The sequence below is a fragment of the Octodon degus genome, unplaced genomic scaffold (assembly GCF_000260255.1).
Source record: "Octodon degus isolate 3935 unplaced genomic scaffold, OctDeg1.0 scaffold00089, whole genome shotgun sequence".
In the NCBI taxonomy this organism is placed as follows: domain Eukaryota; kingdom Metazoa; phylum Chordata; class Mammalia; order Rodentia; family Octodontidae; genus Octodon; species Octodon degus.
Window position 1 is genome coordinate 7,971,261 of NW_004524665.1, and position 18,265 is coordinate 7,989,525.

The following is an 18,265-nucleotide window of genomic DNA, read 5'->3' on the forward strand; positions in this document are numbered from 1 at the left end:
AAGGTCACCGCCGGCGCCGGGATGCGGCCCCGCCGGGCGGAGGAGAGCGCGGCGCCCGCTTCAGACTCGCCCGCCCGCGCGGCCCGGGGTGCGGCCTCCCCGGCTCATCCTCTCCGCTATGCTGGCAGGGTCGGGCTCGCCCGGCGCCGCGTCCCTCCAGCCCGGAGCAGGGTTGGGCGAGCTCCAGGTGGGACCTGCCGATCAGAACGGAGTAGGGTTAGGTGGGGAACTGAGGGAGGGCACCCCGGCCCTGGTTGTCACACTGAGTAGAAGCTTCCAGAAATGACCGACTTCCTCGATGGGGAGAGAAGTATAGAGGCCGAGAGAGATTCAGAGGCGGTGGACACTGCTGTAGGACGTGGGGCTGAGGTGCACTCCCGTACCTGTCCCTCAGGTAGCCCAGGATACTGACTGCTGCAAATAAAAGGAGTTCAACCGGGCGGTGAATCAGACTGGCAGGCTGGAGGTTCCTGGACATCATTATTCTGTAGGATCTTGGGGTGTGGGCTGGTCCGGGCCCTGGGTTGGGGAAGTTGATGCCCCCCCCGCCCCCCCGCGGTTCCGTCTTTTGTGCTTGGATGGGGACTTCACCACGGCAGGCCTATGGGGAGGAGAGCAGTGACTCTTACCTTGTGCCCCTGGTGTCCCTACACAAGTGACACGGCCCTATTTCACCACTGCAGGCCATAGTACAAAGTAAACAGAACTTGATGACGAGACTGGTGAATAATGCGGTGAGTTCTCTTCTTGGGACAGTCTAAAAAACCAGGTCCACCCAGAGGAGGAACTTAACTGGGTCAGTTGCAACGTGTGGAATTTAGAGACCAAGCCTGCTGTTTACAAGGGCTCATTTGTCTCTGAAATGCTGCCTCCCTCAGATGTCACTTGTGGGAAAGGGAAAGCTCAGTTTTAAGCCAGATCTTCAAAAAGTGAGACATATTGAAGAGGCAAAGAATTCTGAAGCACCTGCAGGTGGCCAGATAACCTCTCCACAAGTTGAATGATATTTTTGTTTGAAATCCTTTGTATAGATTTAATTCTGTCACTATGGAAACATTTCCAAATTAGGCAGTGGCTCATCCCTGAGGTGGTGAGTGATAATGATGCAGCTAGAGATGTACATGGTCACCCATATTCACATACTTCTTAGAATGTTAGGAAAGTGGGGGTCTGGGGAGATGACTCAGTAGAATAAGTGCTTGCCTGGCAAGCATAAGAGCCTGAGTTCAATCCCAGGTTCTGCAAAAAAAAAAAGAAAAAAAGATCGTTAGGAAGGTAAGTTTTGCAAACACCAATGTGGCTTTCATACCTTGTACAGTCTGTGGGCCCCTGTGTGTTTTATTAAGGGCCACGGACTTGTTGAAGATAAAGCCAGGAATCTGACCTCTGGGGGGGTGTTGATTATAGGGTGCCTGATCTCTGACCCCAGAGAGGATGTCACTGTGGGTGAGGTAAGAGCTATGGACATAGCTGAGGCGTGCAGCACAGTGGGAGTGTCTTGGGATGGCCCTTTCTCTGAGTGAGTGACCCTCAGCTACTCTGAGTGGTCCTGAGGTGCATGTCTTCAGGAGCTGGAGCACGTGTGTGCCCTGGGACTGGCTTTTCCACAGTCTGTTGGTAGTTCTTCCATGTTCTGTGCTTTTATTTCTGCCTTTTGCCCTGTTTGCACCACTGAAGGCAGTCCGAGGCTGTGTATTTGGTAATCTTTGTCCAGAGCATTGGGGGCTCTAGTAGTGTAATATCAGGTGGCCCTCTCCGGGGCAGGACTGATATGCTCAAATCCAGGCACATAGAGTGAAGGTGACCAGGCTAGCAAGCGCTGACCTGTGTGATGCACAGCTGCTTGAGGGTTTCCTCACAAGGTCTGTCCAGGTGGGAGCATGGCCCTGGATGGGATGCTGCCTGAAGCCCCTGCAGGTGTCCAGATTTCCCTTGTAAAGCGCCGATAGCAGCAGAAGGAAGTTACCAGGCCCTGGGTGAAGCTGGAAATTATGTGCTCACCTTTGAGGGTTGAGCTCCATTGGGTCCCCCTAAGAGTGGAGTGGAGTGGTGGAGTGGGACTGCAAGAGCTAGCACCAGAGTTTTTGTCTTTGCAGTTTTGTGAACTGTATTGAGGTATAATTGGAGCACACACAACTGTCCATTTTAAAACATGTGCCTGATCAGTCTCAACCTTGATTTCTACCCTGACCTTGACCACATTAGGATCCATCCCCCAGGGGAAGCCAGTTCTATAGTGATGGCTGGGAGGAGCCTTGGTGTCCTTGGACAGCCCACCCTCTGGCGCATTGTCCCGGGCCACATAGTAAAATGGAATGGGAGAGGGAAGAAGTCTTTCCCAGATTTGCCATTCTAAGGGCTTCCTAATGCTAGCAAGCAGTGAACTGTCCTTTGGAGCTTGTTAAGGACAACAGGGTATGTGCTTCCAAGTCCTTGATACGGCAGTGAGCAGTTCACAAGATCACATTCGGTTTATTGTTTTTGTAATAGAAATGAAATAAAATGAAACCTGACAGTTTTTAAGGGTTACACAAAGGTTGGTGCGAGAAGCCTGCAAGAGATACGAGTTAAAGGTGGTCTAAGGTACTAATGAGAGAGAAGTGTATTCTCTCATTTTGGCTTTGGGATCTTTGCCTCAAACCACAGGTCTAGTTTCAGTTTGGAAATTTAGATCATTTTCTACTGAAAATACTAGAAGGCTGTTAAAAAGGAAATGGCATTCAAATAAGGAAGCAAATTATGGAATTTTTTTGTCCTCAAAAAAATTTCCAGCGTAAAGTAGGAAGCTGATATTAGTGGGAGTGAATGTTAGAGATTGAAGGTAGTTTCTTGAGGGTCTTTGTAGATCTATATGTTTTGTATCTAGGTGGCCCCACAAAGCCTCATGTAGTCATATGTTGGGTTTCTAGAATTTGTGATTAATTCATGATCCAGTGCTGGGATTATGGGTGCAAGTGCTGCTGAGATTATGGGTGTGAGTGCTACACCTACCCTGGAACAGATAGCCTGGATATAGTATAAGGAAGGTAGAGAGGCTTGCTCTCTGCCTCTGCTGCTGTTGCTGCCTCTGTTTTTTCCTTTTCATTCTTTTTTTTTTCTTAGAAGGGTCTACAGGGTGTTCAGGGTTTCACTAGATTGGATTCTTAGTGATCCGCCTGTTTGCAGCTCTCAAGAGCTGGGATTACAGGCGTGTGCCACCACGCCCAGTCTGTTGCAGGCCTGAACCCCCAGCCCCTGCACCTGCTTGCAGGTGTTTTAATCTACTGAGCTGTTTGGCTGGCCCTTTCATTCTTGTTGTTGTGCTGTTTTCTGCTGCCATGGACTGTTGCCCTTTGCCGTGTGCCACTCTGCCTTGGAGCCAGCTGATTGATTATGGACTGAAACCTCCCCAAACTGAGCTAAATAAACCTTTCCTTCCTTAATTTCCTTGATTCAGGGCATGGGGTATTTTGTCCCAGCAACGGGAGGAAAGTAACAGGCACCACCAAGCTGTGGCACCCTCCTTTGAGTGGAGCCCCTGGTGACAGCGTTGTGTCAGCTTCCCTGCGGCGAAGGAGCTGCTCAGGTGTAGCGTATTGATCCCAGGGACAGGAGCATGAGTATCCAGGAGTCTCTGCCTGTGGCTTGTACTAATCAGAAGCTAAAACTGCGTACACGCGCACACACACACACACACACACGGACACACACTTTTTCTTTTTTTTTATTTTTTATTTTTATTTTTTGGTTTTTTTTGGCAGAACCGGGGATTGAACTCAGGCCCTTGAGCTTGCCAGGGAATGAGGCATTAATTACAATTTAGTCTTTTTTGGCGGAACTGGGGATTGAACTCCGGCCCTTGCACCTGCCAGGCAAGTGTGTTTTTATTGAGGTATCTCCCCGGCCCCTACAATTTAGTCTTGAAACTGCTGCCAAAAATGTAAATAAACTAGGACAGGCTAATGCAATATTCTGCCCACACCTGTGTTAAAAGAAGCCAAAAGGTAAGAAGGCTCTGCTGTCTTCTTGTCCTGAAGCCTGTGCTGCTGTTCCTGGGGGCCCCAGTTGCAGAACATGCCGACTTACCAGTGGACAGTGGGCCCTGCTGGTTGAGAACCTAGAGAGGCTCCTGTCTTGGTTGCTGTCCTTACTGCTGAGACAATGCCTGACACCCACAGCTTCAGGAAGGAGAGATTTATTCTGTCTGTAGGGTAGGATGGTGCAGTGGGGCAGAGAGATGGAGGTGCTCCAGGCCCGTTCCTGGAGCAGAGGGGGAAAGGGAGGAGCTAGGGAGGATGCGAAGCCTTTACAGGCCAGTGGCCGCCTCTTCCAGCCCAGCCCACCTCCTAGCGGTGGGTCTGCTAAGGGGCCCTAACCAGGCCCTTTCCAGAGCCTCCCTTTGAGTGTACAAAGCTTCTGGAGGGATAGCCAGATCTAAGCCTTTCCTGAGTTGTGTGCTTGACACAGAGCCTGGTACCAAGGGAATATCGGACTTTTGGAGAATGGCGCAGAACTTAGCCATGTTCCTTATAAAGGAAACCAGTCTTACCAGTGTTGGTGAACTTTTTTGGTAACTAAGTTTTGAAGGGTGTAGTGTTGGTTGACTGTGTCCACTTGAGAAGTTTAGAAGGTTAACTAAATCAGCTCAGCAATTCCACACCCTAGGGTAGAGGAGCCACCTAAGGGTGTGGCTCACCACTCAGAGGATATAAAAGGGAACTGAGGAGGGACAGAAGGTTCTGTTTTCTTTGAAGGAGCTCCAGTCTTCGCAGTGTGCTTGGAACGCAGTCTGCTTGGACGTCATCATCCCCGGCTTCTAGTGCAGACTCTTCAGCTTCTGCCTTGGGTCCTGCAGCTTTCCGGTGTAGACTCGTCAGCCCCCTGATACAGACTTGCCCAAAGCACTGCAGTGAGCTCCAGACCTTGTACTGAATCCTTCAGTCTCTGGTGTGCAGTCGCCCTCTGCTTGCTGCCTCATCTGACTCTGTGGCTGACCGTTGTAAGCCAATCTTGGAATTCCTTATACATGTTATAAGAAAGAATGGGGTCCCATAAAGTGGGATGGAGATGTGTGGGAGGATACTGAGAAGACTGAGGATGTTGAGCTCCAAGATACCAATGAAATTATTTTTCCAGAGGAAAGATTCCCCCACTCACTGCCACCATCTCCTGCGGTGTTAGTGTCTCCTAACGTATCTGGAGAAACTAATCCTGTGTTGACCAAACAGGCAAATGCTGAGACTCCTCAGGACCCATTCTCACCACTCATTTTTGCCTCTGGGCCCATAACCTGGTTTAAATTACCTAGGGCACTTAGGGGTGACGTACACAGTGAGATCCATGAAGAGGTCCTTTATTCTCCCAAAGAACTTCTTGAGTTTTCTAACTCTTACAAGCAGAGGCCTAATGAGCAAGCATGGGAATGGATTTTATGAGTGTGGGATAGTGGTGGCAAAAACATACTCCTGGCCGAATTTGTTGATACAGGCCCATTAAGTAGGGTATCTGAATTTAAGCTTGTGTAATAAAGATGTTAATAGTCTGCTTGGCTGGTTGACAGAAGTATGGCTCAAAATACAGCTTTCGGTGAATGAGTTAGAGATGTCGGGTATTCCGTGGTTTACTACTGATGAAGGGATTCAGAGGCTTAGAGAAATGGGAATGCTGGAGTGGATCTGTCGTGTTAGACCTAATCTTCCTCATTGGGATGATCCCAAAATCATACCCTTCACTAACACCTAGAGAAACAGATTTATGAGGGAAACACTAGCATCCCTGAAGAGCCCCATTATTGCTCTCCTCTGCATGCCAAATCTTGTGGGGACTGCCATGGTTACTCAGGAAATTTAAGGGCAGTGGCCTTGATTGGATCCCAGAGTGGCAGCACTTAATCACCATGGACAGCAGAAGCGGAACAGAAGGGCTTTTTTTTTTTTTTTCTCCAAATGCCTTCAGGGCAGGTTTGGCTGGCTTGAGTTGGGATGGAACCACAGCAACCTGAGCCTGACTGCTTTGTTGAAGCCACCACTTGAAGAACTGAGCTAAGGGGCAGGCCCCCCAGAAGCAGAACAATGACCAGTATAATCTCACACATGAGACCTATGGTGTTGGCTGATTAGCCATAGTGTTCCTAAAAGTGAAATAGAAAAACTATAAAATTTTTACTAGATTTATATAATCAAAAAAATTTCAGGGCAAAGGGCAGCCGGGTAGCTCAGTGGATTACAGTACCTGCTTAAGCAGATGAAAGGGCCAGGGGTTCGATCCCTGGCCTGCTCTGTGTTCTCAGACTGGGCATGGTGGCACGCACCTGTAATCCCAGTGCTTGGGAGGCTGAAAAACAGGAAGGATCACTACAAGTCTGATCTGTATAGTAAGACCCTGTAACCCATGTAGATCCTATACTAAATACATTAAAAAAAAAAAAAAAATTAAGGTCAAAAGAGCAGAGACCTACTTCAAATTGTGTTAATAGGCAATCACGACCCCTCAACCAATTCCCAGCTTTGAGCCAGTTTACAGATCAGAACCCCTTGAATGATGGGGAGGCCAGGTCCCCTTGGGGAAGGATCCTAATGTCCCCAAAATTTATAGTCTTTCTCCCTTTCTTCCTTAGAGGGACCTAAGGCCTTTTGCCCAAGTGACTGTACACTGAGGAAAAGGGAATGATGAGACATTTTGGGGACTACTGGACCCTGGTTCTGAACTGACACTGATTCCAGAGGATCCAAAACGTTATCATGGCCCTCCAGTAAGAGTAGGGGCTTATAGAGGTCAGGTGATCAATGGAGTTTTAGTAAAGGTCCAACTCACAGTGGGTCCAATAGGCCCTCAAACCCATCCTGTAGTCATTTTCCCTGTTATGGAATGTATAATTGGAATTAATATACTTAGTACTTGGCAGAATCCTCACATTGGTGCCCTAACCTGCCATGTGAGGGCTATTATGGTTGGAAAGGCCAAATGGAAGCCCTTAGAATTGCCCTTTCCTGGTAAAATAGTGAACCAAAAGCAGTACTGCATTCCTGGAGGGATTGCAGACATTAGTGCCACCACCAAGGACTTGAAGGATTCATGGGTGGTGGTCCCCACCACATCTCCATTCGATGCTCCCATTTGGACTGTGCAGAAGACAGATGGGTCTTGGAGAATAACAGTAGATTACTGTAAACTGAACCAAGTGATGATTCCAATTGCAGCTGTGGTATCAAATATGGCTTCCTTGCTTGAGCAGATTCACACATCCCCTGGTAGTTGGTATGCAGCTGTTGATTTGGCATATGCCTTCTCCATACCTATCCATAAGGACCATCAGAAACGATTTGCTTTCAGCTGGCAAGATCAGCAATATACCTTCACTGTCTTACCACAAGGGTATATTAGCTCTTCTGCCCTGTGTCACAACTTAGTTCATAGGAATCTTGGGCGTCTTTCTCTTCCTCAAGATACCACATTGGTCCATTACATTGCTGATGTTAGGCTGATTGGACCTAGTGAGCAGGAGGTGGCAACTACCTTGGATTTGTTAGTATAGCATTTGAGGCCCAGAGGATGGGAAATAAATCTTACAAAAATTCAAGGCCCATCAACCTCAGTGAAGTTTCTAGGGGTCCAGTGGTGTGGAGCATGTAGAGATATTCCTTCTAAGGTAAAAGAGAAGTTGTTGCATCTGGCTTCCCCTACTACCAACAAGGAGGCACAGCGCCTAGTGGGCCTATTTGGATTTTGGAGACAATATATTCTTCATTTATGTATCTTACTCTGGCCCATTTACCAAGGGACTCAAAAAGCTACTAATTTTGAGTGGGGCCCAGAACAGGAAAAAGCTCTGCAACAGGTCCAGGCTGCTATTCAGGCTGCTCTGCCTCTGGGACCATATGAGCCAGCAGAGCCAGTGGTACTTGAAGTGTCAGTGGTACATAGGAATGCTATTTGGAGTCTCTGGCAGGCCCCCATAGGCGAATTGCCGTGGAGGCCTTTAGGATTTTGGAGCAAGGCTCTGCCATCATCTGCAGACAGCTACTGTCCTTTTGAGAAACAGCACTTGACCTGCTACTGGGTATTGGTGGAAGCTGAATGCTTGACTATGGGACCAGGTCACCATGAGACCTGAGTTGCCTACCATGGCCTAGGTATTATGTGACCCACCAAGTCATAAGGTTGGATGTGCTCAGCAACAGTGCCATTAAATGGAAGTGGTGTATTCATGATAGAGCCAGGGCAGGTCCAGGGAGTACAAGTACATTACATGAGGAAGTTGCCCAGATACCTATGGCCCCTGCACCTGCTATATTGCCTTCTATTTCCCAGCATGCACCTATGGCATTGTGGGGTGTACCATATAATTGAGGAAGACTAGGGCTTGGTTCACAGATGGCTCTGCACATGCTACAAGTACCACCCACAAGTGTACAGCTGCAGTGTTAGAGCCCCTTTCTGGGATGTCACTAAAGGACAGTAGCGAAGGGAAATCATCACAGTGAGCAGAACTTCAGGCAGTGCTCCTGGTAGTACACTTTGCCCAGAAGAAGAAATGGTCAGTACGTGACTATACATGTGGGCCTAGCCAGTGGTCTGCCAGATGGTCAGGAACTTGGAAGGAGCATGATTGGAAAATTGGTGACAAAGATATTTGGGGGGGAGAGATGTGGATAGACATCTCTTATGTGGGTAAAGGACGTAAAAATATTTGTTTCCCATGTAAGTGCTCATCCAAAGGTGACATGAGCAGAAGAGGACATTAATAATTAAGTGACTAAGATGACCTGTTCTGTGGATAGTGGCCAGCCTCCTCCTTCAGCCATCCGTCATTGCCCAGTGGGCCCATGAACAGAGTGGCCATGGTGGCAGGGATGGACTCCCACTCAGCAAGGCTGATCTGGCCACAGCCACTGCTGAATGCCCAGTATGCCGGCAATGGAGACCAACACTGAGTCCCCGATGTGACACCATTCCACCGGTGATCAGCCTGCGACCTGGTGGGACCACTTTCACCATGGAAGGGACTGCACTTTGTCCTCATTGGCATAGACACATATTCTGGATGTGGATTTCCCTTTGCTGCACGTAATGCTTCCTCCAAAACTAGCATCCGTGGACTCACAGAGTGCCTTATGCACCATCATGTAGTTGCACACAGCATTGCCTCTGACCAGGGAACACGTTTTGTAGTTGAGGAATTGAAGCAGTGGACTCAGGCAAGATACCAAGATTCAGGCCCTCAGCTGGATTCTTTAGTGTTTAGTGTGTGGACAGATTTCCTGCACTTGGATATGATTCTTGGATGATTCCTTATAAAATAATGTCATAAAATGTAACCTGTAGTATGTTGTTCCCCTTGCAGAGGGGAACCCCTAACCCTGCTCTCCCCTGTCTTTCAGCTAAGTCAGCAGTAATGCTAACACTGGCAAGCAAACTGAAGCGGGATGATGGTCTCAAAGGGTCCCGGACGCCAGCCGCCTCGACTGACTCCACGCGAAGGGTGTCTGTGAGAGACAAGTTGCTAGTTAAAGGTAACCACGACCCATGGGAGCTGTCTGTGTGTCCTGTATCTGCAACAAAATGATGGCCTGGAAGCTGCTGTGGTGTAAAGCTCTGCTTCTGATCAGAATACTTGTTTGAAAAGATTTTAGCATTGAATTGCCTGTTGCTTCCTTACACTGGCAGGACTTGTATGATGAGTATGGCAGGACTGCAGTGGCAAGGAGGTGGTATTGTGGTATAGAAACTGTCATGGGCATGTCCTTCGCAGGGTCTGCCAGCATGGAGGGGAAGACAGGCTCCGTGCTGGTGTGGGCCCCTGTGGGCTGGGTGGGCTGGGTGGAACCAGGTGTCTCAGTACCATTTCTTGTCACGTGCCTGCAGCGCTGTGCAGGTGAGTGCTGTCTCGGGGACACAGCAGTCGTTTCATGCACTGTCTGTGAGGAAGCTATCTTTAGAGAAAGGTTTAGGGAGTTGAGAGTGGTGTGCAAATGTGTGTTCTTCGTGTTTATGTGTGTCTAGCTTTGCACACATTGAGTGAACAGCTGCAAGGTCATGATGTTCAGGTGCAAAGGGAGTTTCTCAGATATGAGGCCAACAAACAGTTCCTGTCTTTAAGGAGAATATCATTTACGGTGCTTTTTGTTTTATAGCCCATCATTGACATGTCTGTATGATTTATAAATGATTTACAGTACTGTAGTACTGAACTACATCCTTAGCCTTTTCAGAAAATTGAGATATGGTCTTGTTAAGTTGTCTAGGCTGGCCTGGATCTGTGCTTTTCCTGCCTTGGCCTCCCAGAGTTTTGGGATTCTAGAACTCCGGTGTGTGCCAGTATACCTGGCTTCTTTGGTATTTCCTGGGTGTATAGTATAGTAGCTAAGCACGACGGAAGGGGGGTAGGACAGGACTAGGACTGCCTGCACTTACCATTCTGTGGGCCGCAGGGGTGGCTGTGTCTATGCATCCTTCAGGTTTCTGGTAATAGGAGATCGGTGTGTGGGACGGCACCCTATTCCCTCCCCAGTGCAGCTGGCTGCCGAGATGGGGAGAGGGTGCAGGAAGGCAACAGGTTGGGGGCTTAGCAGGTCCTCTTCCTTGTGCTGAACCTTGCCTTAGCTTGGGTAACACAGCCTGGTGGGGCAAGTGAGAGAGCTGGCTGTGGTTGCACAGACCTTTAACCCCAGCACTCAGGAGGCCAAGGCAGGAAGGTTACTTCAAGCTGGAGGTCAACCTGTGCTACATAGTTCAAAACCAACCTAGATACACAGTGAGACCCTGTCTCCAAAAAAAAAGTCAACTGAGAATTGTTTTTTCTGTCTTAGTCTTGTGTACCAAGTCTAATAGAACTCCAGCTTGCATTCAGTATGTTTTATCTTCTGAAGGGTCATTGGAAAGGGCCTGAGAATGTCTTCTAGGTCAAGATGGGGCCCTCAGCTTATGTCCAGTAGCTTTTAGGCTCTTACTGCAAAACAGTGTTTCAGGATAGTCAGTGAATGCAAGGCAGATCTCTCAGTCAGAGTGAGAAAGGAAGAGAGCATGGAGAGGCGGGGCTGAAAGGGGTCTAAGGTGCACCCAGAGAGGAGTGGGACCCAGGCTCACTGTGCCTGTGGGGCATGCTGCTGAACCACTGGCCCCCTAGTAGGAGGAGAACTTTGAAAGCCTCTGGGAGAGGCCTGCAAGGGGTATTAGGCTGTTGTGGTCAGGAGGTAGGAATATTTATACTTTGGGGCATCAACCTGGAATTTAGATTTATAGAAGCTTGGGCTTGGTTTACAGGAGGAAAGGGGTAGCCCACGCACAGGTAGAAAGGTAATGGCTTATTTTACCAGTACAGGCACCGGGCCCAGTCTGCTGCTTAAGTCTGGGTCTGTTTTCTCAAAGAAACATTGCTTGAAACTTTTGAATCTATTTTTCTACGTTAAGGACAGCTTTTTGCCCTTGCACTCATTAACCATGCCCGTTTATCCACAGTGTCTTTAAGGGGCTTTGGGTATGGTGCCTAGAAGAGGAAAGTGAGCCTGTGTGGAGTCAGCCAGTGGCTGGAGTGCACATGGGCGCCCCTGGGGAGCTTTGGGTTTTGAAGTTGCATCCTTAAAGCACAGTATTAAAATTAAGCTTCTCTTGGCTCCTTGTTTTCCCTGCCCTACCTCAGACTGGTCCCTGAACAGAGGCTGGGCTTGGCTTTGGAATTGTGGTTGTCCCTGGATCCACCTCTGGGAGGTGACCGTTTCTGCCTTGGCTGCCTCACTCCTGTGGGGGCTCTGCTGGAACCCACAGTGACCCTAGGTTGAGGGCTGGCTGGTGGTTGAGTGTCCTGCAGATCTCACACCTTGGCGTATTGGAGGCTGGTACTGTGAACTCAGGGCTGATTCTTGAGTCACCTGCTTTTGGCGGACACCCCTGATGATCAGTGTGTCTGTGTGCAGCACGGAGGGAGGATGTGCCCCATGCTCCTGTAGTCTTAAGGAGACTGATTTGAGTGGGGGTCAAGCCCTGTCCTGCTTGTAGCCACCTGCCAACCTCTGTGGGTCCCCATGAGGGTTTAGCAAACAGCTCTCTGAAGACGACACAGGATCATGCTTCTTCAAAATGCGACAGGTCTGGTGAAGGCCCAGGAGTCAGTTTGTCCTCTGTCTCCATGCCAGACACCAAGTGGGGCCCAAAGGAGGATATGGCTGGAGCCCCCTTTTGGGGGAGCCTGCCAGGACCTGAATCCTTTTCTCGGGTTGAGCCAGGAGCCCAGCCAGCCAGAGGGACTGGACTAGGGGTGTTGTTGCAGGGCTGGGGTGAGGGCTGGAGTGAGGGTGCTGTGGGAAAAACATGAGGGGCCATCCCGTGATGGTGGCACCTAGCAGCCTTGGGACACGGGGTCAGCCCTCTTCAGGTACTGTCCTAGTGCATTTGTGCTACTATAACAAAACACCACAGGCTGTATACTTTTTTTCTTTTTTTTTTTTTTTTTTGCGGAACCGGGGATTGAACTCAGGTCCTTGTGCTTGCCAGGCCAAGTGCTTATTCCACTGAGCCATCTTCCCTGCCCTAGGCTGTATACTTTCTACACAGCATGCATATATTTCCCACAGTCTGCAGGCTGGGCAGTTCAAGAGGAAGATGCCAAAGAATGGTGTCTGGTGATGGCTGATTTCTGCCTCTGAGATGATACCGGCTTGCTGTGTGTCCTTAAGGGCAGCAGGAGGGCAGCGAGGAGGTCCTCAGCCGTTGGAAGGGAGCTCCATGCATGGGCCAGGCTTGGACATCATCACTTCCCTGCAGCCCCACCTTTAGTACCACTGGTGTGGGATTCAGTTTCTGCGGGACTTTGGCCTTTAGTTGGAGCCTTTGCCAACACTGCAGGGCTGGTTCTTGTGTGTGCTTTGGTGGGAGTTTTAGTCTGCAGCAGGGCTGGGCTTGGGGTTGAGGACTAGCAGACCCATATTCTGTGTGGGCCAGGCCAGCCAGGGAGGGGCAGACTTAGCATTGCAGCTGGGAGTGCAGGTCCACAGCAGAGGGCTCCAGGAGCAAGCCTCGGAGTTGAGCCACCCCCTTGCTGTGTGTGCTCAGGACTCTCCCAAACTCTCAGCTGGCTCTGGGGGCTGGAGCCTGGAGCGTGAGCCTCTCCTAGCTGGGCTGTGTCCTAGCTTCAGCACAGGTACCTTAAGAGCCAACCTGTGAGCCCCTTCGAGGAGAGGTGCAGGCACTGGGGAGCCCTCATCCTCAAAAGGAGGGGGGGGCACTAACTGCTCCCCAGGTGTGTTCTATCCAGCTATGGCGGGTGGGGCAGGCTTGCTTTCTGTTTGTTTGTTGTAGCAGTGAGGGTTAGAACCCAGAGCTTTCACCCTGAGCATCTTTCTCAGTCTTTTTTTATTTCTGTGTTTGAGACAAAAGGCTCTTTTAAGTTGCCAAGTTGCCTAAGCAGGACTCAGACTTGTGACCCTTCCATGTCATACTTCCTCAGCAAGATCTCGCATGCACAGCTGTGCCTGGCCTGGAGCAGTTTGGCTTGTTCCATTGTCAGGGTCAGCACAGCATGTGCTAGCACATGAGGTTGGGAGTTCTGGAGTCTGGCGCTGCTCACGTGGAGGCGGGTGCTTGGCCCTTAGGCTGACCTCTGTGTGCTGTGGCAGAGGGGTGGGCACCAGAGGAACTGCCCAGTGGTGCTTGGTCACCCCTTTGGGTGCACCCGGTAGCCTGATGTGGCAGGCAGGACCATAGTAACACAAGACAAGGGCTCAGCCTCAAAGTAGGTGGCCTGAAGCCTTAGCTTTCACTCTTAGGGACACTGGCCCTGCCTTTTGGGGTTACGACCTTTCTCCCTGAAAGTGGCACTTGGCTGCCTTGGGTGGGGAGACAGCTGTGGATGCCTGTGGGCTTTCAAGTGCTGCCCAGTGAGGTGTTGTAGGTGGTGAAGGAGTGCCGATTAGGGTGGGAGGTGTCAGTGTGGTGACAGAGCCAGCTCAGGTGGAGGCCAGTTCAAGAACCACAAGGCAGTGTTCTTAATTCCAAGTGGAGGAGGCAAAAGCATGAAGTGGGCAGTGCAGCGTGCCAACGACGGGGAAGGTGAGACCTGGGTACCGAGACAGAGCCACACAAGCACATTTTTGGTTTTGTTAGGCAGAGCTGTACAACAGGACTTACCCACCACAGATTGAGTGGCCTTCTGCCTAGTGGCTTGAGCCACTGCCACAGAGCAAAAGCTGGATTCAGGAAGGGGGTGTAATATGTGTCTAGGAAGTCTGCCTGGGAGGAAGGGCTTGGCCACTCTGGCTGGCATTGTGAGGGGCTGGGAGCCAGGAAGAGCTGTCTGCAAAATCCAGATGTCCAAGCTGGTTGGTGTATTCCTGATAGGGTGGTAAGGACTGCTTCTTGCTGTGCAGACCGCCACCTCCTGTGTCCTGTGGCGGGAGTCCTGGACACTGTTCTTACTGTAAGGGCACTAATTGTGTTGTGGGTGCTATCCTTAGTGACCTCATTAGCACCTACTTAGTCCTAAAGGTACCCCTCTGTGCCTCATCACAGTGGGGCTAGAGCTTCAGCTTCAGTCCCCAGCACCTGTGGAATGTCCTCTTGGTCCCTAGCTTGTGAGGAGAGCCAGCCCTCACAAGTGGACTCCGCCACCCCACAGGTAGTGGGTGCTGTGCCCCTGAATAGCCCCTGTGCAGTGTGCAGTGCCGGGGATGGCTTGAGGGGCTGGGGCAGGTGCACAGCTGGGCAGGTGGTGTGCTGTTGATGGCCAGGGCAGCAGGAGATGAGCGTGTGTCGTGTGGGGGTATTAAGGTTTGTCTCTAGCTGTCTCCCTAAAGTTTCCAGTACTCATAGGTGGGGAGTTTGGGGTGGCTGGATTAGGGTGTATGAATGTGGATTAAGAGTGTGTTGCTGGGACTAAGGGTGTGGATAATGGAAGCCCCACCCTGGGTGTGGGCGGCACCATCTATCATTTGTAGCGTAGGTCCAATACAAGGGACCGAAAGAAGCCAGGCCTGCTCCTTTCTTCCTGCCAGGCAGTGGTCTGTTTCTCTTCCATGATGCCCCTCGGTGATAGCCCCTGCCTCAGAGCAAGCTGAGTGGACTCAAACCTCTACAGACAGGGAACGGAAAACAGCGTTTTCTCCGTTAACTCATAAGTATTGGGTGCATTTATTAGCAAGGAGAAAGATAACTAAAATGGGGTTGTTGTAAGGTGGATTTTATTTATTTATTTATTTATTTATTTATTTATTATGTGTTTTAGTACAGGGTCTACAGGGTCTCGCTATACAAATTGCACACGTAGTGATCCTCCTGCTTTTCAGCCTCCCAAGATCCGGGATTACAGGCGTGTACCACCACACCCTGTCTCAATCCTGTCTCAGCGTGCCCTGGGAGCAGGGCCAGCACAACATGCTAGGCATGGAACCCTGGCCACTGTGCCTGCCTAAGCAAGTACTTTAGTCCCCTGAGCTAGCTGGCTGGCCCCACCAGGTGCGTTTTGTAATTGTAATCCATGATATTTGAGTGCCATCACACTTCAGGTGGGCTCTGATTTGCTCTCAAAAAGGAAAATCCTGGCTCCCAGAAGGAAGCTGTGTTGCCTTGGATGGTGCCAGGGGCCAGGTGCTCTTCCTCCACCCTTTTCCTCCTCTGGTGATGAATTCCACTGCACATGCAGGTACAAGCAGAGCACTTGTCGTGGGACTTGCAGTCTTGACCACACGTGTTGTTTTGTGTTACCTAAGCAAAACTTTTTGTTAAGTTCATCTGTGTGTATGGTGTCCTGTGGCTGTGTCACATGGTGGAGTGCTCTGCGGCACTAGCCTGTGGGGGCGGGCGGAGCAGAGCGCAGACTCCATCCACTAGAGGCAGGTGGCTGTGCCTTCAGGGAAGAGGGCTGCCTGGTGTTTGTATCACCCTGATTTTTCATCGTTACCTTGTCAATGAAGCGATGCGATCAGGAAGGCTTTTAGTTCAGATGTTCTTATAGAGAGACCCTAAGCACTGCCTCACCTCTGCTGGCCTGTGGGGACATAGCAGGGCGGTGTCCACCACATGCTGAGTCTGCTGGCATCTTGAGCACAGCTTCATGGCCTCTAGAGTGCTGGGGAAGTGCCTGTCATGTATCGAGCTTTATTGCAACTGCCCTAACGGGCTGAGACCCCAGGTGAGGGTACGGAGAACTCGGTGTAGCCATGCCTGGGAACTGGGATGTGTGTTGGTGTAGGGAGTCAGGCTTTTTACAGGCCCTGCAAGTACTGGCTTTTGGTGAGAGACACAACTCCAAAATTTACTAAAAATTATCAAATCCAGGCTAAAGTAGCCTTACTTTATATTGAGTAAATCATTGCTCATTGAGGCTGTTGAGAAAAGTCAGATTATGCTCTATGACTGGTGGGCCCCAGGCTGGGAATCCCTGCTCCCAGTGCTGTGTCCTCTGTCTCCTCCCGCAGACACTGTCCCTGCTCTTCCCTGAAGGCGCAGCCACCTGCCTCTAGTGGATGGAGTCTGCGCTCTGCTCCACCCGCCCCCACACCACTGCTTCTATGGAGGTCGGTGTGGCTGTCTCGGTGCCCAGGTCTCACCTTCCACTTTGCTGGCACGCTGCACTGCCCGCTTGATGCTTTTGCCTCCATTCCTTCACTTGGAATTAATACCCTTTGAGCACAATTTTGGTTTTGCTAGGCAGAGCTGTACAACAGGACTTACCCCATCACAGATTGAGTGGTCCTCTGTCTAGTGGCTTGGGCCACTGCCACAGAGCAAAAGCCACATTCCAGGGGCCAGCTGCAGTTTCTCAAAGGAAGTGCTGTCAAGAATAGTTTCTCCTAAGTTCTTAGTTTCTCCTAAGTTCAACAGAAATGTAAACAATAGTAGAATAAAGTAAGCGAGGATTTGCTTTAAAGTGAGAATTTGATTATATGGGTAGCACTTAGTGGAAAACAGTGAAAGTGAGGCACACTGCCCTTGGCCCGAACTTCTGCTGCCCCTCCTGAGGGCGGAGCAGCCCCTTAGTGCTGGGTGTGGTGTGCAGCACAGGCGTGAAGGCAGTGGGCCCTTGACAGCTCACCATCCTGTCTGAGTCTGTTCTGTGTGGTGCATCACACCTGCCAGGAGGACAGGCTCCAGGCTTGTGCTCTGTTAGGGTTCTTGCTCCTGCACTGTGTGTGCAGCTTTGGGGTACTCTGGCCTCAGCAACCATTCTTCACTTCCCTGGCCAAGGAGACCACGCCATGACCTCTGCCCTTCTCATACCCCTCTTCTGTCTCCCCTGCACTCCTGCTGTTCAGATGCCCTAGCAGGTCTGATCTGCTTCTGAGGTGCTTTGGGGGATGCTTCCCTGTGGATTACTCTTATCAAATAATTAGGGTTTTTGAGGCAAGGTCTCATTCCGTAGCCCAGGCTGGCTTTGAACTCATGGTGATCCTCCTTCCTCAGCATCCTGAGTGCTGGGATTACAGGTGTGTGCCCCGCCCCCATGCCCCTTGTGATTAATTAAGTTGTATAGTGTAGTGCTTTGGTATTGTATACAGAGTGAAATGGTGACAAATCAAGCTTGTATAGCCACCTCTTCACACGTCACACTGGGTCTTTGGACAGATCCTACCAAGCTGCAACAGTGCATCCTTTGGCCCCCACCCCACAGCCCTCCTACCTACCATGAGTCCCTGGCCACCACTGTCAAATATATTCAGTTTCTGCATGTTTGTCTGCTGGATTCCATGCACTGCAGCAGTACTTCTTTCTCTCCAGGCTCATTACTTAGCGGAATGTCCTGGAGGTTCATCCCTGTTGTCACAAGTGGCAGGACCTCCTTTATTAGACTGAACACTATCCCTGTTTGTATCACAACTTCTTTGTCCATCTGTCCACCGGCAGACATGGTCCTTGTTTCTTTTTTGGCTCTTGCATATAGCGCTGCAGAGAAATATGCAAAGGTTCACTTTTCTCCATCAATACTTTTTATCTTTGTCTTTCTGGCAATAGCCATCCTAATAGCTGTGAGGAGCTAATGTAATTGTGATTTTGTTTCTTGTTTCTCTGATGTTTAGCGATGGTGACACTTTTTCATAAGCTTATTGATTGTTTTCTGTCTTTAGATAAAGTCTATTCAGGTCCATTTTTTATATTCAGGTTGTTGTTGAGTTGTTTGAGTTCCTCGTATATTTTTGATATTAAGCCCTTATCAGGTGTGTGGCACACAAATATTTTCCCCCAGTCTGTAAGCTTCACCTTTTTCCCCATATAGCCTTTTAATTTAATGCAATCCCACTTGTTTCTTTTTGCTTTATTTTTTTTTTATAGGTACATTTTCTTTTTTTTTTTTAATTAT

The 18,265-nt window shown here is 49.9% G+C and overlaps 1 protein-coding gene across 2 annotated transcripts in view; it reads left to right on the forward strand.

Annotated features, from left to right (window-relative positions):
• The first annotated feature begins 696 nt into the window (after positions 1-696).
• The window catches only part of Ube2f (ubiquitin conjugating enzyme E2 F (putative)), a 40,211-nt gene continuing 22,642 nt past the window's right edge, over positions 697-18,265 (forward strand). The window contains exons 1-2 of one of the 2 annotated variants that reach the window (XM_023722057.1): positions 697-734; positions 9,360-9,491. In XM_023722057.1, coding sequence (XP_023577825.1) covers positions 9,374-9,491 — 118 coding nt within the window. In that variant the 5' untranslated portion in view covers positions 697-734; positions 9,360-9,373. Of the gene's footprint in view, positions 735-4,773; positions 4,927-9,359; positions 9,492-18,265 lie in introns of those variants that run through there. The other variant, XM_004637343.2, reaches the window with a different exon arrangement.